A 25,959-nucleotide genomic window follows, 5' to 3' on the forward strand; every position below is an offset into this window, starting at 1 on the left:
CTCCTCTTACCTTCTCTTTGTCCTTCTCCATTACCATAAGCACAGGAGTTTCTCACCTCTGTTTTGCTGTAGCCCTTTACCCTTTTCACCTGCTCATACAATTTCATTCTACCCAATTTCCAGATCTTCTTCACGTCAACTCTCATCCCTCTTTTCCTCTGCTGAATCTCTGTCATGTCCAGCCCTCTCCTTTCCTAAAATAAACAACCTATCAGTTTTTAGCATCGTAATAGTATCTAGTAATAGTATCTATACTTGCTTCTGCAAGAATACCCTATCACCCTTTTGTCTTTCATCTCTAAACTCTTGAGGCACACAGTTTATTTACCATCTGGAGGTTTTTTTCTCCTGAATCTTTACAAGTCTTCAGCCGTTCTTACCAGAATTTCTAACAACCACTTTCTTAAAGCTCAGCCATACTAGATCTTCCTCATCTGGGTGAGTGTCATGCACCTCAATCCAGTAGTTCATACTCTTTTTGACATCCTGACCTCCTTCAGTGTTCACAACTCTTGTGCTCTAGCGACTTTCCTTTTACCTTGACTGATTTCAGTAGATACAGCAAGTGTCACACTTGCATGCCCTAATATCAGAGTATTGCTGTTTTATGATGGGTTTAAGATGGTCTATATTTTTCCCAGATAGAATTTTTCTTTTCTAAAACCAGGTGGATTTTTTTAATGGGTTCTTCAACTGTTGGATTATTGAAAACCTCACCAGTGCAAGAGATGGGAATTTGCTTTTCCAAGGCAGAGAGTGCCCCAGCAGAAGGCAAGAGGAGAAGACAATTGATAATTCAAGCAGTAAGGTGAAGGACAGCATCTAATGATGAGACAGTGCAGTCAGGTGCCAGGAGATGTCAAAGTAGGGAAAAGAGAAGGAAGATGAGGAGCTGGACAGGAAGTATCAAGAGAGGTGATATAGCAGACGGAATGGTCTGGGATGGAGGCAATCTCTGGGAGCTGTTGTTGAACTGTAAAATCCAGTTGCAGCTGGACACACGGGGAAGCTTATGCAGGGGAAATTAGTAAAGAACGTAAACTGTTCATTCAGGGAATTAAACGGGAATATCCCAGGATGTGTGTGCTGCTGAAGACTGGAGACGCATGTCTGGGGAAGGAAGACCGGAGGACCTGGAGCAGACCTGGGCTAAGGGCTGATGTGGTAGGTAGGATTTGAGCTCCGGATTAAGCAGAGTTGGAGGATGGGAGTTCTCTGACAGGGCTAAGCTTTTGGAATGAGGTGGGAACTGTGAGGCAGGAAAACTGATAGGTAGGTAGGTGGGCTGGACCAAGCTCTGCGATGGGGAAAGAGCAACACAGGTCCATGGACCATTTCAGTAGTAAGGCAGCAATAACAAGGATTCTGGCAGTGAAGAAGGGGGAAGAAAGAGAAAGTGCAAACACACATGTACATGCCTCAAGCATTTGTACGTTTCTTCTTTTTCACTGTTGGAAACAATGACAGCCCCAGGCCTAGCTAGACTGGGGATATGCAGTAAGTCTGTCCTTCCCTAAAAAGCAAGCAGAGGCTGCTATGGCAATAGCAATTTATCCTGACTTACTGAGAGGAGGGGCTTAATGATAAAAGGTATCTCCCTTGCAGTTGGTATCTGCTCTCTGAAGAGCTGCCATTGCATATAGAATATTACCCAACACCTTGGATTAAATACAGTACTCGCAAAATACACTTGTGATTTTTGAAGGTTCAGATTAATGGAGAGGAAAAGCACAGACTGGCACCTAGACTTCTGTAAAATAGATAATTCCAACCTTTCTAAAACAGGTAAGAGAAAGATTTATTAAGTATTCATTACACCTGTATTCTCCTAAGCAATATATTTTTACCTATTAACTATTACACACTGATTAATGCATACACATACTCTATAGATTTAATATTTTTTAAAGTACTTCTTCATAAATATTGTCTTTGGTAGGCAAATTCTTACACCTTAACTGTCCTTCTACTGTAGCTTATCTTTGCCATATAGGACTTTATTAATTCTCAAGTAAGTACATGAACATCATTTTATAATGAAAGAAAAGGTAGCTTAATCACAGTATCGATTGAGTCATTAAAAAGAAAGGAATTGGATATTAGCACAATCTACTTACCTAACAGCATACAAATGCTGCTGTATATTACTTATTGTTCCCATTGTACTAGTATGTATAATATGCTAAATGCACTTGAATTAAAATATATTTAATGCTCCACTTAATACTCATATTGCATTATATATCCCTTCTTATCAATTCAGCTGAACGTAAAAAGGGAATGCATAATATGATTACCTAACAAGTAAGATGTTAAAGTAAAAATTGCAAATAATGCTTGGTATTTTTATAACAAAACCTAGGACTTCCTTTATTACACTTTATTAATTTGATAAAATGAGCTAAAAGCAGACACTTTGAAAGCACATGGAACAAAAATATATCAGTGTGTGAACAGTCAGAAATTTGGAAAACCTATCTGGTAACTGGAACAGATTTGTACCAGATTAAAATACAGTTGCAAACAGGCAAATTAAATTCTCAGAGTAATCCAAACAGATAAAACAGTTTGTGTAAAATTAGGGCTTCTACTATAAAGAACAGGAAGCAAAGAGGAGCAAGGGGCAAAGAGAGTAGAGATGGATAAAATGACATAAAATAAGCTGTTAACTCTAATCTTTTTTTTTTTTTTTTTACTTGAGGCCAAATCAATCACTTATTAAAACTTTGTTAAAAATGTCAAAAGACCCCACAGGTATGACAGGGAAGAATATGGTTCCTAGGATAGATTTATACATACAATTAGGTATTTTTTAAATAAAAACCTAATGGAACAAGTTAAATGCCACATGAATAACTACAGTGACACAGCGTTTCTTAGCTCCAAAAGAAGTTTCCTCAAAAAGTAATTTTTTAGTGAAACAAGGTCTTCTACCTGCTCCAAGGCTTTGGAGGCCACGTCCCAGGTACAAGGGGAACGCAGGGTAGTAGAAACTTTTTGTTCCCCTGCAACAAACCAGGCAGTAAATCAGCTCATCAGCTGGAACCCAGTTGACTTTCTGTAACAGCGTGCAGATGCTGCCGGGGTTAACGACAAAGGAGCTTGTAGATACTCATTGCCAGAGAGTTACAGCTCTAAGCCATATTTCTTTGAGGTCCAGGAGAAGAGACAGCCCAAAAGGGAGACACAAAAAGTCAATCAAACAGGTCACTTCTTTTAAAAACTAGAACTTTTCTAGCATCTTTAGATTCACAGTGCATAAGATGGGTTGGATTCATTAGACTGCAGAAGCAGAAACAAGCAAAAAATAAAATTCTTACCCATGAATTTAGCATGCTTTCTTGTCTTAATTATGAGTGGTTGTACCCATAAACTTCAACCCTTTCCTAGGCATATGTGTAACACTTTAATATCAAGCCCTTCAACAAATCAGAGGTAGTCCTTTAATTCTGGATGCTCCATCATGTGATTGCTCTTTCTATCCATTTAATGTTCATGGCCATCTCCATCAATGACTGAAACTGTTCAGCTGAAAATCTAATCTCAATGAATCTGAAGTATTTTTTAGCCTTGAAAACCCAAACCTACTTTCATCAAAGTCTGGGAAGTCTGTTCTTAGTGAGCACTAACAACATATGCAACTCCTCGTCTGTCACAGCATAATGTCACGGCGCTGTTGCTCATTCTGCCACTGCTGAGATGTGCGTATGTGTGTTGGCTGGCTTTGTTTAGACTGCATGGACCTAGTACTGAATACAGCAATGTTAAGAAAGAGTAAGGTTTCTTAAATGACAGATGCAAAATTTTGAACTTGAACTGTGAAGATGATCTAGTCATATCCTGTAGCTCCAGTTATTCTGTTGGTGCTAAGATGGTAGACGGAAAACTTGCTGTTGTCTGATATTAAAAAAAAAAAAAGTCACTTCTGAAAATCATTACAGCACATATGTGGATCTGCTGGACACCAGGGTGGCTCCAATGGCCTCAGGACATAGCAGGGTGTGCTGCCTGTATTCCCACATGCAGTGAAACTGGATCCTGATTGTACAAGTTCCAAATTCTTCTGATGGAAGACCAGAAATTAATGTTACAGCACTGACCTGAGGGCCAAACTCCTTGTGTTCTTCTCTTGCTTATTATGTTACCTCAGGAAAGTTTCTTTTTATCTCTGCACCAGTTCCCCTGTGCCCACCCTGGAAGTCACATCAATTGCAAAGCACACTGTTTCAAGAATCTAGTCTTGGTTACAGCCTCTAAGCTGTACTATAATACAAAGAATTAACAGGAGATGGTAAGAATATTTCAGAAAATTCAAATATGAATCCCAAGGTAGACACATAGGAAATGCCCACACAAACACACATCTTCTAATGACTCTCTAGGCTCCAAATGCACTTTGCCCAGCTGTGCAGTTCCAGCCCCTCCAGCTACATAATTAAACTCATACAGTTCAACCCTGCATGCAGTCCAGTAATCTGAAGGTGATGAAGGGGATAGGGGATTTATTAGCTCAGGTCTGTAATTGCCCTGACGCAGTTACAAGGCTACACATCCAGGCTTTATCCAGCCAACTTACAGCACATTGGAGCAGGCAGCACAGCTGTCTGCCCACCTCCATTCAGACCTCCCTATAGTCCTCTTCCAGGAGCCTGAGGAGATCCGGAACCTGGCATTACAATTCTCTCATGCAGCTATGGACATGCTCTTCATAGTCCATTTAGGGCTTACGTATACTGCCTGCACGACTTGGATTCAAGTGTTCAGTGCTTTCATTTGTAATTATTGAAAAGGAAAGCAGAGAGGTAGGAAATACAACTTCATTCAAAGCACATGACCTCTAGCCAAGAGGACTGTAGGAAAAGATAACTTTCCTATACATATTCAAACCCCTTTTAATTGAACATATTTAAGAAAATCCTACTTAACAGTATTGTACTTATTAGGGTGGCTACATTTTAAAGAATTTACAGGGATATCTTATAAAATTCAGCTGAAGAGAAAAATTGCACAAAGTCTGTGTCATTTTTTATATTCACAAAGGCTATGGAGAAGAGTAGCAAAAGAGAATGAGTACAGGTACCCCAGGTTAAAGTACATTGCTGCAATACTTAACAAAATACATTTAGAGAGCAAACATTCCCCACCTGTGAGTACAACAGATGGCTTTCTATCCATATTCACTTTCTGGAAAGTCATGTGATTGCTTTTGTTGCTGAGCTTCTAGAGATACGACCACATTTCCTAATTTCATTGAGTACATTCTGAACTAGCTTTTTGTCATTTCACTATAGGGTGAACTATACATTTGCAAAGCACGATAATGCAGTCTCTATTTAGCCGGTCTTCACTGTAGCTTGTGTTTGTTATAATTTGACATATATCTGTGAACATACCTTTGGAAAAGTCATATTGTATTAAGGGTGACATGAAAGCAAAACATCATGTTCAAGAAAACCACTACTATCAACTTAATGGTCAAAGCTGTTTGAAAATTTTTCAAGGAGTCAGTAACATTTTGAAAAAGTCCTTTCTTCCATTCTAAGTGTAAGTAGTGAGTAAAGCTTTATCCCATGAAGCACTGTAGTGGACCCTGATCTATAAATGGTGATTTGGATGACCCTCATGAAGTTCCTACTTGGACAGACCTAACGGTTTGGCATCTGCTGTATCGTTTGGAGAGAGGTTCTAGAAACATAAAAAACTGCAGTTGGGACAGCTCATTCTGGCAGAATATTTCAGTCTTTATTTTGTTTTTATTAGGAGTACAAAATCATTGGGATTAAATGTAAGACTTTACAAGCACAAAAACCTTGCTTTGAAAAACACGCTGCAGATCTATATACCAGATATTCCATAATGGGCATTCATACAAACCTGGCCATAAAGAGTGAGACAAAATGAACCCTCTCTAACCCTACCACAAGCACGTTTTTGGCCTGGGACACTAATTTACAGACAAAGGCCAAAGAACAAGGGGGTGGGGGGGAAATAGTTTGTCCAGCACTTTAGATGGAAAAGTTGCGGTGACCTTCACCAAAATCAGGATTTCATCCTGATTTGTTCTGATGCTGTCTTCTGGATCTCAGTGACAGCCCTACTGCACAGCTGCCCCCATTACACATGTCTCTAGGCACAGTATGGATACTGCTGGCGATCAAAACAAGGATGGAATGAGCATGGGCAATTACTGTCCTCCTGTCCTCTCCTCTGCTTCTTCCAAAGATAGACACATTAGTGGGCAAGGGGATGCTGCTGTGATTGAGGGTGTGTGGTTTTTTCTCTCATCTATCATACATTACACTAAACATTAGAGAGGAAGGAATGTAAAAGTTTGGATAAAAGTTCATGAAGATCTGCCTGTGCTGGTGCTCTAGAGTAAGCTTTAAGTGTTAACCTACTTGGAATTTACATTTTTTACAGACAGAAAAGAGCTTGTACATACCATATTCTGAATTCTTTTGCCAGTTCAAACATACTGGATTTAACGTAAAAGTTTTGAATTTTAAATTGAATGCATCTAATTCAATTTTTATTTTAAAACCTGTTCATTTCTCTTTTCCCTTCAGGCATGCTCCATGGAAAGATGATGAATGGTACATGCATTATTCTCATTTGCAACAGAAATCCTAAGCTGGAGTGGTACTGTTATTTGCTGATTCTGCTTTGCCTTTTCACTTTATTAGTAGGATTTCTAGGCAATATACTTGCACTACGACATTATGTGTACTGCATGAAGACATGGACTACCAATACCATATTTCTCTTTAATTTGTCACTGTGTGACTTTACTTGGACTCTCATGGCACCTTTTTCAGTATATTACAGTCTCCAGAAGTTAGCTGCCTATTCCAGTCAAGCATTTTATCAGATCATAAGACTATTTTTCAGTATTAATATCTATGGAAGTGTCTATTTCCTGACACTCATCAGTTTTGACAGATATGTAGGTGCTGTCCATCCTATCACTTCATTAACATGGTGGGATAAAGGAAAGGCCATGTTTTGTACCATTGGTGTATGGATCTTCATAGTGATTGCATCGATGCCGGAGATCTACTACACAGTGGCAAATGGAAGACAACATGACTTTATAGATTCCCTGGATGGCACTGAAGGACCTTTACAATTTGCAGTGCCATTCACACTCTCCAAGATAGTACTGAGATTCCTAATTCCAGTCACAGTCATCTTTACATGCTATATGTTGACTCTCAAAGCATTAATACAACTCAGTAAACGTCAACAAAGAAGGAACAGACTTGTTAGACCTCTGTTACTGATATCAGCTGCTATGATTGTGTTTGCTGTTTCTTTCATACCTTATCATGTTATGATGATGGTGATACTGACTTACAGAATTAATTGTCAACCACCCTGTGGGAACATAAGCACATTAAGTGCCATTTATAAAGTTACAGAGATCATCTGCAGCATCAACAGTTGCCTTGATCCAATCATTTTTACAGTAGCAAATAAGACATTCTATCAAAGTATTAAAAGTATAAAATGTCACCCCAAATGCCAGTGCTGCTGTTGTTTGACAGGAAGGGTAAGGGACAGTACTCTGTCCCCAAGAACAATGACTTGAACATCAGTCTACAAAGACCTGCATCTCCCACTGCCCATTTGGCTTTGTGTCATTAGACCCGTTTAGAATTTGGTCTCCTGTATTGCACAGCAATCTCTTCAATAAGCAAGAATACACAGCAATGCAGAATAAAAATGCAAAAAAACCCCACTAGCAACTCCCAGCTTACAGATTTGGCATTTTAAATGTTCTTGTCATAAATATACCTTAACTTATTGCAAAATAGCACTTGTTACCTGTATATACATGCAACATGGAATGAACAATGAAGAAAAGTTCTAGGTAGCTGCTTTAAGTCTTGCCCAGAAAAATACAGTAAGATTAAGAGCACACAGTGTTGAGAAGCCTTTTTATAGTTTCTGTTAATCATTCTTTCATATGTTTGTAAGTGCTGCTGTGACTGTACTGTGCAATTAATAATAATCATGATGCTTACAGCTGAACTTCTTGAGCATTTCCAGAGAGGCTTTCTGCAAGTACTTCACTTTAATGCTGCTTGCACTAGAGTTCCACTGACACTGCCAGCAGAACCTCATTAACCTGGGTAAGTGCAGCACATTTCCCAAAACAAACAAAACAAACAATAAATAGTAAGATAAAGTCCCTGAGGATAATCAGAGCCACAGTGAATCTGCTCAAGAAGCAAACAAGCATGGATCCGAGCTTTGTTAAGTCTTCCCCAGGCAGCAGGGTTCCAAACCAATAGGCAGGGCACACTGGTGGTGTCCCTCAAATCCATGGCAATTACAGCTGTTTCTCTTAAGTGTCCTGCTTCAGAGAAGCGTATGGTTCTGCCATGAACTCTGAACTCATCAACAGGAATAAATGTGCACAGGAAAAGTTCTGAAATACAGAGGTGGCTGAGCTGCAGGAAGAATAAGAGATGCTGCTACACAGGACTGCTTCTTCTCCTGTTCATTTAGGGTCTTAGCATCACAGTTTCAAGACCATCTAAGGTACATTTTAATAAAAACAGCACAACATATAGTCATCAGAACATCCACCTTCAAAAGTTATTAAATACATGTTCTTTCAACACATTGTATGGGCAAAATAATCATGTTCCATAATCAACCACCTGATGACCTGCTTTCTGGCCAAGTGCCACACACTACCTTGTTAATTATAAAAGCCCATGTATCAGTGAGTATGTTAACTTTATTTTCAGAAGTTACTAGTAATAAGTTACTTTCAATATCCTTTGTACAGTATTTTATTTCTTTAATTTCCATACTTTTAATATAATTTGGTCCTCACATATCTCTATGTGAAAATCATTCCATTCTACATGGGCACTATATCTCTCGTTGTATGTTTCAATTGTACTGAGTAAATATATATGTATATATAATATTTAGAACTATGTGGGTTTTAATTGTCTGCAACTGTGATGAAGAACCAGGTCCTGATAATCTGAAACACTTTACATGTGTTTCGATACACCAGCAAATTCACAAGATCTGAAGCATTATTGCGCGGCTATATTCTGTGCGGGGAGTTAATGTACTCACCTTATTGCAAGTGCTGCCTTTTCCCCTTGATAATTTCCCTTATTTTAAAAGAAAAATATTCATCTTTCTTTTTATGCATGAATTGTCCATTGAAAACATGACAGGGTTATTAACAATGCATTGGCTTCCTTAAGAGAGAGAGCTTTTTAATCCATGGATAGGCACCCATCAGCAGTTACCTACTATAATACACACTTACATCTCAGACTGATACAGAAACTGTGTCAATGCCATTTAATGACAAAGGTGCTCTCAGCATGAAAAAAGATAGAGCAGCAGGCATTAGTGTGAATCTCTAGGCTAAATGAGTTTATTGCTCCCAACCACCCAAGACTGTAAACAGTAAGCTATTTCCAAAAACAAACACTTGCCATTTTTATCTTTCAATCTATCTTTAAAGGTACAGATACTCTGCTTCTCCCTCCTTTCTCCACCTCAGTATTGCTTTTCAGCAAGCTCATTTGTCTTGTGTTTGGGCTGGGTAAAATTCAATATGAAATCAAAATACACTTTGCCAGACAGAAAAATAAACATGAAAACTCACTGCAGTCCTGGGCTAGAAAATACAACTTTACACCACTGGGAAGCACAGATTCTCAGGTTTTATCTGTCAGGACTTCTAATATGTGAGCTTTTCCAGGAGAGACAACAATGACTTACAGCAGCAACTTCTCTACATTTTCTAGAGATTTTAAATAGCAAAACAGTTGTTTTTCTGTTCAGGTAATTTTATTCTCAGTGTTTAATATCTGCTATACAGATGTTGATGTTGCTATTACATATTAAGCAAGTATCATTAGAAAGATCTGTTGCTGTTACTGAGGAAAGAAGCATTCAACTGAGAAGAAATTCTGAAAAACATTATCAAAGTCACTTCTTGATTTTGGAAAAAATTGGAATTGTTTCCTCTGAAAGTGTTGCCTTTGTAACACCTATGAATGCAGCCTGTGCTCACAAGTACCCAGAGCTGGTAAGAATAATAAGATATAAAATTAAAAATTTCAATTAAAGATTGGGTTGAAAGCCTCCAGTGAGCTCAAGATGAACACGATTAAAAAGCTTCACAGATAACCCTTCTCCGACTCATATGCAATGCCTTTCGCAAGCAGCATTAATGCAGATTGCAGAGATCCTCAAGCAAAGTCTAGGGTTTCTCTGCCTGTGTTTCAGTGTGTAAAAAAAACCACTAAAGCAACAGTAAGGAAACGCTTTAAAGCCAACGTGAGAGTCTGACTCAAAGCTAGGGAGAAATTTCATTCTGGTCAGGTAATCAGACGATAAAACACATTTAACTGAACAATAATGACATTTATATTCTCAGTGTGACTGAACTATGTAGTATACTCACATAGAAAGATGCAAAATTAAAAGCTTTTGTCAGCATCACCCTACCAAAGAGCTGCGTGGTCCAGGGCACACATGATGGAGCAATGCCAGTAACTGCCACCATGTCCCTGGGGGAGTATTAAGGAGCCACTTACTGTGCTGTGCCAGTGACCAGGGAAGGACCAGGGAAGCAAACAGGCAGGGGCTCACTTTCACAGGGGAGAATACAGATCTCAGCCAACTCAGAAGATAAAAATTGCCACAAAATAGTATGTATCAAGATGATACTGACTTCTGCTGGGTATTCTTTGATCCTCCCTGACCCTCAAGAATATGAGCAAGAGATACAGGCAGCATGGATGGTAGCCCTGCTCTAAACTCTTTGCTGGGAACAAGCAGGAGCAAGCTGGAGACTCCTCTAGTTCACTTATGTAGGACTAAGTAAGGGGGGTGTCCTAGCTCTCTTTTCACTGTTCAGGGCTCCCCTGCAGAATAAGGGACAAACTGTTTGAAACTCTAGTGAAATCCATTTTTCTGCATTGCTCCTTTTTGTGCCCCACTGAAAGAAAAATATTGTATAAACTGTGTTACAAAAGTAAATCCTTGCCTCTGTTTCTGTTTCTGTAGCTGGATGCAATCCTACAGGGTCCATACAATCCTATAAAGCTCATTAATCTTCTATAGATAAAGCCATCTATGACAGAGGTCCCAAGGTACTTGCACACGTAAACGAAAAAGCAGAAGGAAAAGCAAACCAACCACCTTATGCTTCTGAAAGGATTATTCCCAACCCATCCCAAATAATGAAGAACAGAAGGGAAAAAACAAGATGGGTGCATTCCTACAAAAAATATATGTGTTACAGTGCCCTTACTGCCTGTTCTCCTGCCTGGGCATCTCGCACAACATGTCTTGCACTGGGGTGAGTCTAAAGGCACTGGGTAAGCTTTAAAAATCACCTTCAGGACACAAAACTCGGGAAAAATCCTTCCCTCTCTTACCCTAAGGTATTCATGTTCCTCATGGGACTCAGCTGTGAATACACCCTAGTAGCTAACAAGGCTTCTAAACATTTGTTTGCCTGTTCATGAGTGATCTATAATCAATTAAACACACCTTTTAAAAGCATTTTCATTCAACTAGGCTGAACTAATGCTAATGTTTTCCTGACTGAAATCAAAGATTTTCTACAAAATCAGAGTTAAAAGGCACAAGACACCTGTTCGTATTTACTTGGTCATATTTTTATCTGGAAATACATGCTCCTAAAATGTTTTATTATAATAGTCTCTGGATAGAATGACATAAACAAAATTAAAAAAAAATTATTCCATTTTGCTACAGTAAGTGAATAATAAAATAAACAGGTAAGAGCCAAAGTCAGCATCCTCTACTGTGACAAGTATGCTGCAATACTGGTTTCTCACAGATCATTGTTTGGATTAAATCTGAGGACATGGTATCCAATTAAATGCCCAACTATTAGAATGAGTTTGAAAATATTATTGAATGTTGTAATGATGTATTAGCTTACAAAATTGACTGCAAGATATGTGTAGCTTTCACTGCCGTATCATTCCCAGATTCTGAGATACTATAGTGACGGACATTTCTGTCATATACTAGATGAATACAAAATAGACCATGGTCTGAAAGATTTGATTGTTTATCTATGTGATCAGCTGTGGTTAGAGAAACAACTTTCCCATTCACTACTGTAAATTCAGGACTGGTTTATAACCAAAACTCATTAAAACAAACCCCTCTAAGTTGAATTTTGCTACAAATGTCCCAAAGCTGCTTTCTAAGGAAAGCCATCTTTATGCATCCACTGTTCCCCATTTGCCTTTGTAATACTTCCGTCTCACAAACGGCCTGAAATCTTTACACTTATTAAGACACGAGCTCACCCTTTTTAAATGAAATTCTTCCAATGTTCCTGAAAGTTTGGGTTTCTCTCAATATACATAAATTAATGTATTCTGATGTCAAAGTTTTTCTTTCCCATGCTTCAGAAACACCTCACTTGGCAAAAAGCTATGAGAAACAGTCCCATAAGGCAGTTAAAAATACTTCACCATTGTACACTGCTTTCATCAGTGGAAAGACAAATTTAGGCAGAAGAAAAAATATGCCAAGATTCTGATTCTACACCTGGAGGAACCACGGCAGAGGCAGGCAATGTGGCTAAGTCCACCATCCGCTTTGCAGTGAAATGTAGCTTCTGTGCTCCTGCCTTAGAGAAACATCCACATCTCAGGGCTGCCAAGTCTCCCTGCACTGTGCCTGGAGCCCACACCCAGAGGTGATGGGATGTGCTGCCCCCCGTGCGGGGACTTACCCCCTCTGTGACCCCGCAAGCTCTCTTTTCAGTCCTTCTCCCAACTTAGCGCTTAGCAGCTCGGTCCCTTCCTCTCCACATGACTCAGCATGGATGGGGCTTCCTCCAGCTGGGAAAGGTGAACCTTAATCAGCTCTCAGCTTTTGCAGTCTAAGATAAAATGCAGCCTAATGTCACAAAATGTAATAGTCAAGGTCTCAGCTACTCACCTAGCTAAAAAAGTGATGTCCTCGCAAAGTACATCGTGTTCTAGGGCAATGGGAACCTAGGATCTCCAGTTTCCCACCAGTCCAGCCAACACTGGTCAGAAGACCGACATTAGTAGCCAGCTGTCTTTCCATCAGGATTCTTGTGCAGCCTCTCTTACCTGATTTCGGTTGTCTCAAGGGCCTGGTCTGAACTAGAAACCGCAGGTGAGCAAATGCAGGAGAAATGTACTGCACCCTGCCTTCCTCTAAAATGCCACATAGACTTTAAAGACCACTTGCCATCTCTCACAGGAAAAAAAAAAATTAAATACAAATCTTCATAAGAATACACAGTCAACTTTTATGATCTTGTCTGACTGCACATTCATCTTTTTCTCATTCAATAAGAACAGGAAGATGGACTTTTGCTGCTGCAAGGAAAGGGCTGACATTTTCTTTTCTTAATGGATTACCCAAAGGCAACCAAGAGCAGGGTGGTAACGGTCAGTGCCATCTGCTGTACCGAATGTTGCAGGGGATTCATACAGGCACCACATCTCCCTCTTTACGTTAATGTTTTTACTGTTACCTAGATGCAATACCTTGAGCTGCTGTTGAGAAAATACTGTAAAATGCAGATAATGTGGGAAGACTTAAAGCTATGCCAGAATTATAGGGTGTAGGCAGGCTTAATTCTGAATTTTTCTGCATCTGTCAATTTCCACTGTACAGATTTAACATACAATTTTAATTATAGTCTTTACTCTTACTGATGTTATTACTTCAGGTTTAGACAATTGTGCTGATGTAGTTAAAAGGAAACTTGTAAAAATAGATATTGATTTCCTATAATGTTTTAGAACATTTTTTAGTAGGGAAGCATCTGAAAACCTTGCGTTAGCAACAGAAAATGCTAACGCATTTGTTCTTGAGGTTTAGATTTTTTTTAATTCTATGAGACTGTATCCCAGGACATAAAATGAATGTGGAAAAAACCTTCTCTCTTTAGATGTCCTCACTGCGTAACAAAAGAAAAGTTGGTTAGAGAGCATGTAAGTATTAATTATACTTTTGTACTCTTTATCCTTTAAGAATTTTTAGCAATTTTAAAAAGCTGCCAGACTTACACAAGCAATTTCATGGTCCTCCTCCTTTTTTCAAATTTAGAGCTACAATGTCTCAGCATCTTATATGTAGTGCTTACAGAAACTACATTTTTCTTCTTTGAATTCGTTGGAAAACAAGTTTCACAGCAGGTAAAAGAAACATAGCAGTATTTATATCCCATATAATGCTGAACTCTGAAGGGCATTGTTTTAATCTCTGTTTTTCATTACCAGTTTAGTGATACTCTGCAATAACTTGTCAAAATATTTTTTCTATATTGTTTGTTTTTTTCTCCTGAAACGACAGTGAAACTGACTCACAAGATTATTTCTAACAGTAAATAGAGTTCCTTACAATCTATCTACCACACAGCCTTTTAAAATAAACATTCAGAAAGCATTTTTGAGTCAGAAAACAAAGCAGATTTTGTCATTATCCACCTAGGAGCATCTACAGGTTTACAAATGTTCATTCTAGTAAGTAGTCCAAAATGCAGTATTGTGGCACGGTAAATTGCAAACCTGATTGTAATGTAAACGTATAAAAATATAAACATAGATGAATATGTTTATCCGTAAATAGTTTACTATGTTTAAATAATAGCAAATATGCACAATAAACCTTTAGCCTGATTTGAATGAGCAAAGCCCCTTTCTGTCAAACACATAAAGTGGAGACTGACCGAAAGCAGCCACCCACAGCTAACCCCAGTGCTGAACTGGAACTCAAAAGAGATTTAGATTTGACCACCAGCTTTGCCAGAGATTTTCTATGGGACTAAGGCAAGCAATGCTGTCTCTGGGACTCAATGCAGGGAATGCAAGGGTCACTGCTAAGCATGCATGCTGAGCCATCAAAGACTGGCAGAGGGAAAAGAGAAAAGAGATTTACATTTCCTCAGGGCAAAAAAGTAGTCACTTGATCAGTCAAATACAGGAGATAGCAGGTGTTCTAACAAAATAAATCGTGTCTCAAAGGAAGTGAAATAATGATCATTTTAATTCCTGGTCAAGAACAACATACACTATTTTCTGTCTAGACCCCCTGAGTGGATGAGCGCTCCCATGCACCAGGTTCCCTTTCTCTAGTTCTAATCAGAGGCATAAAGTATGCAGAAAAAAAGAAATCCTGACCAGAGACACTGATTTCATCTCAGTATGTACAGATTAAGCATGGGTTTTGTTTTATTTCTTGTCTTCAATAAATATTTGCAACTATGCTGTCTGTTTTGGACACTGTAACTAAACCCCACAGTGCACAAACAGGAACCTGGGGGTTACAGGGTGTGTTTGCGTTTCCCATTCACAAGACAAAGTGAAGAACTGATGTTGTGGCACCAAGAGGAAATACATCCCAGTCACAAGCAAAACAGCTCTCTAGCCTGCAGTGAAATACAGCGGTACGCGCTTAGACCTGTGCATTTTTTCAGACTTGGTGAAAACTATTGTTCCGTAAGCTATATACTTCTCAACTAGCAGCTGTGTATGCATCCGGACAGACACCTGACTGAGCAGCAAAAAGGGATACAATCAGTTAATCAAGTCCTGTATAAGTATTGGTATGTGCTGCAAGCTGCATAGATCTTACATAGGAAAGCTGATTACTGTTCTACCAGAACTCAAAACAGCCTTAGGGTTAGGCAGTCATACTTCTAGGAAGTGACTGTGTGGCACCTGCAATATTTTGCAGAATGCGGTGCCCACTGTCACAGAAGCAGTCGACAAAATTCCATTAACATTGCCCCCCAGTTGTCTTACGGCCCCTTTGCTGTCCCTTTACCATAGGACAGAGGAGGCAAAAATACCAGCTGTTTCAACAAATCTATTTCATCATGGCATAACCAAAACAACTGATACAGAATGAGCTGTCACTGGTTAACACATTTGGAAGACCTACTTCAACTTTGGGCTGAAGTTTCCAAATGGTGAAAAATGTCTTCAGGAAAAAAAGATCAAGTTCCCTACTTTGACAACACGGGATTACATTTGCAGGATTTAAAAGCAGAATTATCGCTATTTCTTCTTTCAACTACTTGCAAATTGGACTTTTTGTACTTGACTTTTTTTTTCACACAGTTGCAAAATTCAGAGGTACCCCATGAAAATCTGAGTATGAATACCTGTTTTGTACAGATAGCTTCCACTAATGCACAAATCTCCTGCAATGACACAATATTAAGCATTGCTCATTAATCCTAATTTGCCTTTCTAGAAATAGCACATCATTCATTTGTATTATGTACACGATGTAATGGTGTTCAGAAAGGATTATTTACCACATACAAATTGAAAGAGCAGAAATCCACAGTATCAGCTAAACCACCATATCCACTCTATTTAGTAGTTATTTTGAAAAACTGAATTTTAAATAATTTTATTATATGTTATTTGTAAAAGTAACCATGGCAAATTATGTTGAGAAATGTATCTTTACTAGAAATACACTGGATGGGGAAACTGCGTTAACCATCTGTGAAACTATGGATGAAATAACAATTGCATAGCAAATTTCCTTCGGTGCTAAATCAGGTATATAATGAACCCAAATTTTCATTAATAAAAGAAGCCAAAGTGTGGGTAGCTTCCACAGTAGAACACATAAAAATACCATTTCACAGTAAGCGCATAAACATCTAGTAAACTAGTAGGTTGGCAGGGGGGGAGTACTGTAATTGAAAAATGTTTTAATTTTTCCAAATATATATGCTTTCTTTACTCAGGTTTGGGTTTTCCTTTGTTTTTAAATGAATTATCAACATAATCATAAAAAGTGTACAGAAGTACTCATTACTATTCTTTGCCTAGCACATTTATGTCTCCTCGCTTAGAGAAGGTAACTGACTGCTGCCATATTCATTCAACACCACTAGAAGGTGCTCCTCTGTCGAAAGAGAATTATTTCTGTCTGAATTGCTTCTCAAAGCTAATTTTCCTCTGATAACTGTGGTTCTGGCTAGTTGTTTACACAGACTGTAATTGCAACAACCACCCCCGTTATACAACAGCAGGACCTCAGATGCTATAACCATTACCACAGCATGAGAATAACAGATGTTACCACACATTTTCTCGATAAATCCAAACCCCAGCTGAGCAGGACTCCAGTCAGTTTTGCTGGAAGGAAATGCTGGAGGCATGGAAACCATGGCGGAGCTGGCATATTGTAAAGATAAACAGTTTCTGTAAGTTTTGGAATCATAGACTCATAGAATCATTTAGGTTGGAAAAGACTTTTAAGATCAAGTCCAACTGTAAACCTAACACTGCCAAGTCCACCAAACCCGTTCCTGGAGTAACTGAGGGCAGGATGCATACCTAGGGAGACATTTGCATGCTTGTCTGAAGTCTGAAGGCAGAAGGAGAATCCAACAGCAAAAAAAGCTGTAAGACAACCCTACAAACATAAGCATATGATCTACATCAATTCCACACCAACAGTATCAGGACATCAAACTGCATCTGGAAATTCAAGGATCAATAATTCGTATTTCATACACAATCTTGTACGAGCCTCAAACAAGTTAATATTTGGTTTGATACCCAGAAGGGCACTCTGATAACCCCTGGGTACACACAGGCTGCCTCTGTAAGCTCTTTGCATATACAATAAAAACCTTAACTGAGAGCTGAAATGGCTCTTATAATAATTTTATAATTGCTTTTATATTTTATAACGATCTTATAATTGCTTTTCTAATAAAAAACTTCAGCCTGCACAACATCTGAAGAGTTTTAAGTTTTGTGTCATCTGGGATTGGGTAAGATTTTGGTAAGAAAAGGGGAAAAGAGGATGGACTGACCAGCTAGGGTGAGATTCTGACTCTTAGCTGTAAACTTTGGCCAAAGTCTGAAAGGGACCACCAAGGAACACAATGTCTGGGCATACTTTGAGAGCCTGGATTTCATCTGCTCTTTTAGCCCAGACAACAGTCACTAGAAAGGATATTTTCACTGAGAGGGGGTGAAGTAAGAAAGTCACCATGCAATTCAAACAGTTTAAATCATTAAAAACGACGGTCAGCCCTCAGGGAAAAGCTTCCTGCTGGTAAGGAGACACGCACGTGGCCTTTCCCAAATTTCAGTATCACATAGGAAGCAAGCACAGTATAGTCCTCCCCTGGAGAACCTTGCAGGGGCCAATGCAAGAGGGAAGCTAACTAAGCTTAGAGACTATTCAAATAGAATTTGATTCACCAAACAGGTCTGAATGATCAAAATTGAAATAATCAAGGAGAAAGGTGCTGGTGAACTGTTCTGGATGCAAGCCTCTTCTACCCACCTCTATACGTTAATATGGCAAAAGACTATTCCCTGGGAAGTGTGATGCTACTGTGGAAAAGAATTCTACCTCTAAAGTGTATCTGTCCGCTCTTAGATGGATGATAATTTATATAGTTCAGGATCTAAGAAAAAGAGAAATAATAAGACATGTCAATGATGCAGCTTTCAGGTCCAGAATGCTTTACGTGCAGTATGACCATTCACAGCATCTTAACCTTCAAACAGACAAAAAAGGAACCCTACACCCTGAGATACTAGTGTCTTAACAAGGCACAGACACAGAAAAGTACATGTTTCTTGTTTCCTTGTGATTATGGAATGCTTCCTTGGTTTTGCTGCTGAACATTTTCAGCTCTTTCAGAGGATGATCCTTTCCCTCTCCGAGTAAGGAATTCAGACCTCTTCAACAGAGTCAAAAAAGTCTTCACTCATTTTGAAGTTGCGTTTATTTTTGGAGTATCTTATTAGGCAACATTCAGTACATCTTTGATGTATTAAAAAATAACCATAAATCTTGTCTTGAGGCATTCACAATAGTCACAAAATATCCACTGAGACTCCTTTAGACATCCAGTTATAAAGGAGTTCAACTTCAAATCGTATGAATTATTCAGCCGCAAAGTGAATAGTGCCTTTCATAGTGCCAAAGACACCTAAGTAACACTGACATACTTAGTAATACACTTGCTCTTCCTTCTCTGAGGTAGTGGTCTTTGAAGGACTTCATCTTTCCATAATACATCACACCAAGGAAATGGCTAGAACAGGCTTAACTTGCTTCGCTCAACAAGACAGAAGAGTGTAAGATGGCTTTATGGCATGTTTCTTGAGGGATAAAGTTTGTAAGTATTAAAATGAAAAAGAGGGATTTAATATAAACTTGCATAGAATACACCCCTGTGTAAATAACGTGTAAATTCCTACTCTTAGTTTTGGTCTTCTACTGTAACTGTATCAGGTATCAATCTGATTTCCAGGGCACTACCCACAGGAGAAGATGAGTGAAGAACTTGTGCTCTGCAGCAAATAGGGCAACTGTTCCAGGGGAGAAGTCTTGTCTGGAGTAGCTGATCTATGGAGAGGAACTTGTACAGTATCAGTGGAAACAAAAGAACAAAAGTTTATGAATTACCACCAGAGGACACAACACCAAATGAGAGTTTTGCAGCAAATGTGTGACAAAACCATAACATTTGAGATGAAAAGCATTTTGGCTCTCTATAGTTGGCAGAGTGCTGAGGATAAGAGTTTTTCAGGTACATTGTAGGCCAGCCCTGCCCAGGCAGCAGTGCTGCAGTGTACCTTGGCTCTGAAACGACCACTGATGCCTGTGTTCATTCTGGTATGTGCCACTAGCATGGCAATCAGAAACACAGTCTCAAGAAAAGTTTGGGGTTTTATCTGTAGCCTAAGAGATGGAAATCTGTAGATATCCCCAAGAGAGCAGTACTCGCGTTTTACTGCTTTAATTTAGACAGGTCATACAGAAGTGACCTCCAATTTAGATAAAAATTCCTCCACCTTTGGCTGCCACAGAGAGGAGGCACATGAGATGTGCATGGCCCCAAACTACTTCAAAGTAATCTAAGCTGGTATGTACCAAGAACATCAAGCAAAGAGGAAGGCATGGAAAAAACTATTTGCAAAGACTTTACATTCTTATTTGCTATATGAAAGTGATACAAAATTGAACGCTGTGCTAAGCCCTGCATTCCCCAGGTCAGGAACTCCACAGGAGCTCCACATAAAATACTAGATCTCAGTTTCTCCTTCACTTTCTATACCTCCAGCTCATTACACTGTCAAGAGTGAATTAAGATCCATATTTTTGTCACTTCCATCTATGACCACAGATTAGCAAGGCAGCTAGGATATTTGTGGGGTTTTATTAATTAAAGCTGTGATCTCTCAATTTTTAGGCCTTTTCCCTTTTTCCCAAGTAAACCAAAATTGAATATTGTTGCTGTTCTAACTCTCTAGATATTTTACTTGATCCTGCCTCATCCCTTTACTCTCTCCCTGCCATAATTCTCATTTTCATAATTTTTTTAGCATGTTTGACTTTGGTTGAATACTGTACAATTTTAGTTTCTTCTTTGTTTTAAATGAAAGATGGCTTCATAGTAGACACACATTGCATCCATGTCCCAGAAATAGAAAACATTATTTAACATGTGCATAAGTGAGCCTACAAAGCTCTAAGCAGCTGTCCACTTTGAAAGATCATACCCAAGTGTTGCAGATGGAAGGTGAATTCAAGGCATTTTAAAAGACAGAAAGACCTCAGCAGAAGAATCTGCCTCTTTTCAACAAAAAGTTTGGTTTTAACCACTTTATTTTTTCTGGACTTCAGACAAACGGCCAAACCCAACAAATTTCCCAGTAACTTAACAGAAGTAGGAGGATGGAGTTGGTAAATTTGGGGGTTTATGAGTTTATTTGAGAAGGATTTCCTTCTTAGTAACAGATAGGCTGGAATAAAGACTACTGCTAACTACGTTTATAATTTGTCTTCACAATGACTATCAAAGGCATCTAAAAATAGACATATTTTTGTTTGAATTCTTAACAAATAGCAAGGGGCTGGGAAATTATTCTGGGAGTTACCAGTACAGTCTACCCTATTCCTATACCTTTACCTCAGCATCCACAGCGGGCTACTGTCAGGTATGGAGCCAGAAGCATCACTGGTTTAACCTATAAAGTTTGTAATATTTTAACATCTTATAGATCATAATACTAAATAGCTGATAATCACATCTAAATCAGGTACTTTGCTATAACTTCTTCAATGGACAAATTTAATATGCTAAAGATAATTTTTTTATCATTCCAGGTGATTGATAGATGTATCTATCAATGCAGATAAGGCAATGTGCAAAACATGAAAACATGGTTGTAGCTTGTGATTTTTAACTCATGTCTTAGTAAATAAATTTTATGCTGCTTTATTTGGATATATAATCTAAGAAATCTTAAATTCTTGCTTTGCTGAGCTTAAAGGAGGACACCACTTTAAACATGTTAAATGTTTTTGGATATTTATACCAAATAGGAAAACACTCAGCATTTTTCTAATTATCACTGTCATCGTTACAATACCATAATAACCATCATTAAATTACCATCAGCATTTTTACTTGAAAATTTCAAAATAAGAGTCTTGCTCCCAAACACCTATGTAGTCATCTGGTCCAAGGCTGTGCTGCAGAGATGCTGCTGCTGCATGACTACACAAAGTGAAAGTCAGTTCTAATGAGGCCTTCACAACAGCACCAAGGAACCATTACATCCTGGTGCTTGGGCAATAACAACTGAGGGCTATTTGTGAGTTAGATGTTACAGCATTCCTAAAAGGTAGGCATGTGATAGATGATGGAACTGACTCTTGCTTAGGGCTAAAATGCAGCTGTCTCTGGAGTGAAACATGGTAGACAGGTAAGAACATCTCACCTTACTTAGAAAACAAAGGAAATTGTAATGCTTTATCCAAACCAAGCTTTGAGAAAATTTGGATGGAAAGTCCTTTGTTTGTAAATGCTTCACGTGATCATTGCTTCTTCCAATGAGTTACTCAGTACTTACTGTTCATCTCTCAGTTCACCTTGCTCTGTGGCTCTGCTGCTGCCTCTACCATGATGCCCAGTCTGCCCCTGGAAGGCACCTGGGAGAGTGTGAATCTTCAAAGCAGAAAGGTTTCTGCTGTCCCTTACATCCCCTGGCAGGGGCTATTCAGTGGGGAACACGATAGTGCCTCTTCTGATGAAAAGAGAGGAAGAAGAAAGCAGAAAACTCTGTTTTCCAGCAATCTAAAATAAGGATATGTGCCTCATCTGTTTCAGGAATCACATTTAGAAATACTTTGTTACTGTCCTACCTGTCTCGTAGGGAACAATTACTGATCCTTCCTCCTCAAAAGTCACTCTGGTTTGTAAGTACATTTCCAATTATGGGGGTTTTTTTTGCCGTATTCAAGATTTCTGTAAGAAATGCATAAGCCACACTTACTATTTGCTAAGTAGTTCTCAGATTCTGAGAATGTATTCAAAGTGTTTTAAAGCCCAGAATGTTGGGGTTTATTTCAATTTGGAACGAAAAGAAAAAACATAAAGGAAATACATAACTTTATAAAGCAGACGCACAGGCTGACTTGGAGTCCCAGCACAATCACACAAAGAAAAATACTGTCTGGTACATGAAGGACCTTCATGTCACTCTCACAGCCTAAGGGAGCCTTTGAAGGGACACAGCATGACCAAGGAGATCACGTTCTCCTCGGGGCTCACCATCAGGCACATGGCAAGGTGATGTCCCACACTCACATCCTCTCCATCTCCTCACTGTATGGAATAAGGATAGAAGAAATTTGCCCCTGCACTATGCCCATCGGGCTGCTTCTGCTAGGAATAAGCTCACTTCTATTTCTGAAATCAAGGAACAAAGACATATTATTCCTGTAAGTGGCAGGCATCATTCCAAACTCCACTCCCAGTCTCAAATGGGAAGAAAAGTCTGAAAGTCACATCAAAAAGATCAAAACACAGAGATGATACATCAATATGAAGTAGCAATGAACTTATTTTTAGTTTTCAGTCGCTGGATGCTAAATACTCTCTAGAGCCTTCCCGTTACAGATAATGACACATGTAGCTCTTCTCGCAGTCTCAAGCTGCTGCTTGGGGAATGGGATATGCACCTCCAGCACAATCAAAGCTTTCACTGAAGACAGAATAATCTTTTTGTAGCTACTACGTGTATCTCTCCAATTAAAGTCTATAATTTACTACGGAAAGGTAACACGGCATGAGACTGATTCCACAACTAGCGCTAAGAGGAGACTCGATGGCAGTCTTCTCATCGAACCTCAAGAGAGGAAGCAGTAAGATGTTAAGGCTCTGCTGAAAAAACAAGAGTAAAAGAAGAAATTAGGAGGTCACTTGCATGCTTTTCATTTATATTTGAAAGGTCACTTGTGGTCTCCCTCATGAATGATGTAGAGTTTATTTTAAACTGACATCTTAATTACTGGCAATGTGCCAGAGCTGGAATCTGATGAGCCTGCACTCATTCAGTGGCTGGCTGTGAGCTTCTCCCTTTTTATGGTTTTTTTTTTTTTTGTTGAGGATTCTGGCTCTCAGAAATGCTTGCTCACAGTCATTTGCGCGTTATTATTAGCAAACTTAGATTGTCCCCTTGGCACACATTTTGTAGGACCAAAATAATCTTATTGTATTGCTTCAACATTTTACTGGAAACAAAAGAGGTGAATTGACTGTAAAGCAATCACAGTAGACCTTGAATGCCTCCAACAGCATTAACTTGATTATCATCATTGAAATTCATACTCAACCAGCTCTTGAAGACAGTATTTTTCTACCGGTTATCACATTAGTTGCTTTCTATTAAGTCATCAATGGAAAAGAAAAAACATGAACAAAGTTGCTGAGTATTAAGTGACAGATCTTACTGTAATGTAAAATACAGAGCTGACAACAAAAAATATGTTCTATCAATCAGGTTAGAATTTTTATGCAAGTATTGCCATACACCCATCATTTGTTCTTACAGATGGTGGCACAACTGTTCATATAACTACTACCAAACAAGAACAGGAAACAATCTGGCTGAAAAACAACCATGCAAAAATGTTATCACGGGGGGGGGGGGTGGGGGGGTGGGGGGTGTCTTTTTTTTTTTTTTTTTTTTTTTTTTTTGGCAAAGCAGATCACATTTGGTTCATTAGTTGTTGCACAAGCACCACTATGAAAGTGATATGCCACAGCAGTACTAGCAGCAATATCACAGCCCAAATTTTATACTAACTTGGCCCCTAATATATCAGGATATTAATTAATCACATACGTGCTATTGTACAAATTTATCCTGTTTGTCACCTGCATAACAGATTCACTTTTCTTAAGTAGTGCACTATCATCCTCTTTTCTTAAGTAGTGCACTATCATCCTGACTAAATCCCATTCTGCCTAAATTCCTCTTGCAAACTGCATATATTCATTGCTTCAGTTGATACACACTTTAACTTTCAGCATAAAGGCAGACACAAGAGTCTGTTTGTAAGAGGTTTGCAACACCCTTTTAGAGCCTTCCTGGTAATATGTTTGACAAGAAGAGTCATGCTTTCAGACAACAGGTCCTCAGTGGGTGTTTTGTTTGAAACTGTCTATCATGAAATTGGTCCCAACATGGCACTACTGTCCATTAAAAAATTTGCAACATTGGTGTATACCCACAGCTCAACACATTTCCTATAATGACTGCTGTATTTATTCACTCCAGTGTCTACAAAGCTCAGATTATCATTTAATTCTAAACAAACTGCATACTGTGAACATTTCTAAGAGGGCAATCCATCAAACTGCACATTTATTCAACAGTTCTAATTTGTTTGCAGTATTATGATGATTCCCATTTTAATAAATACGGCTTTAGTTCTATATATCTTGTTTTCCATAATTTTTTATAACACATTACATATTTACTTTCCATCCACATAATTTAGAAAGGAACTTAAGAAATATAAACCTAGGCACACTCATTGGCAATTCAATAAAATCCAGTCTCTGCAATCACAGGCTTTTAATCAGATTTTAGTATGTCTTTAGAATCACTTAGCATCAGAAAAATGGGCAGGTAGACACATGCATGTTTTGTAGTAAGTATGTTTTTAAAAATTGATGTGTCTAATACGCAGCACAAACTAGGGATTACTACACATGGAAAACAGCCAAAGCGAAGATGCTGGACTGAAAAAAATGTTATTATTTTTCCAGGTATACTTCCCATTCATTTATACTGCTAAGAGTCTATTAAAATTAAACATTGTTTTAAATTTACATGATAGACCATATTTATATACATTGATGCAAAACACAGGGTTTGAACATTGGGCCAGAAAACTTGCCACTGAACTCAGAACTTGGGCCTGAGGATGGAGTGCTGCAGCTGTGCATACACTGAGAAGATGCAGATTAAAACATACATTTTCTACACACTAAACACTGCTAATTTCCAGACAGTGACTCAGAGCAATATGAAAAATGTGCAAGAGTTTATTCAGGAATTAATCTTAAGTTGGAATTTAAGGTTTGAATACATTTTCTGAATGCATAGCGTCATCAAATGGGGTCAGTTTGTAAGCTTTTTCTGCTTTTAATAAAGCAGAAAATAAATCAAGAAATCTCTAAGTACATGCAAAGAAGTTACCACTTTTCCCTGCCTCAAGTAACTCCCTCATGCAGAACAAAAAAAAATAACAAGTGAATGTATCTTTATTTTTTATTTCCCCAAGCTTCCAACATTCATCTATGACCATTCATTTTCCCTTGCAAAAAAAAAAAAAAAAGCATGGCGGAACACAATACCTAACCAAACAGAAGATATGCTTAGTGATGAATCAAGAGAATATAGTGGATAACAGCCAAAAGACAATTTTAAAAGTCCATTTGTTCTGACCATATGCTGTAAAGATATAAAGAATGTACTAGATAAAGGCTGTTTTCCTTGGAAATATTTATCATGAGAGATGTTTATCACATGAAGTAAGTTATTTCTTGACTGAAGGGCAAGAAATGTAACCGTTTTCTAATCTTGTTTTAAT

The 25,959-nt window shown here is 38.5% G+C and overlaps 2 protein-coding genes across 3 annotated transcripts in view; one reads left to right on the forward strand and one right to left on the reverse strand.

Moving 5' to 3' along the window:
- TMEM117 (transmembrane protein 117) overlaps nt 1-25,959 on the reverse strand; it is a 235,168-nt gene that overhangs the window by 188,432 nt on the left and 20,777 nt on the right. The gene's annotated exons all lie outside the window — the stretch shown is intronic.
- Nucleotides 1,716-7,588, forward strand: LOC130150867 (P2Y purinoceptor 1-like). Its single transcript, XM_056342168.1, has 2 exons — nt 1,716-1,785; nt 6,567-7,588. Exons 1-2 carry the CDS (start codon nt 1,716-1,718, stop codon nt 7,586-7,588), a joined length of 1,092 nt encoding a protein of 363 aa, XP_056198143.1.

Source organism: Falco biarmicus, chromosome 5 (assembly GCF_023638135.1).
Source record: "Falco biarmicus isolate bFalBia1 chromosome 5, bFalBia1.pri, whole genome shotgun sequence".
In the NCBI taxonomy this organism is placed as follows: domain Eukaryota; kingdom Metazoa; phylum Chordata; class Aves; order Falconiformes; family Falconidae; genus Falco; species Falco biarmicus.

Bases quoted from the DNA above. Each gene is read 5' to 3' on its own strand.
- LOC130150867 (XM_056342168.1), top strand. From the start codon at position 1,716: ATGGAGAGGAAAAGCACAGACTGGCACCTAGACTTCTGTAAAATAGAT. The intron at 1,786-6,566 runs GTAAGAGAAAGA...TTTTCCCTTCAG, and splicing joins TTCCAACCTTTCTAAAACAG to GCATGCTCCATGGAAAGATG.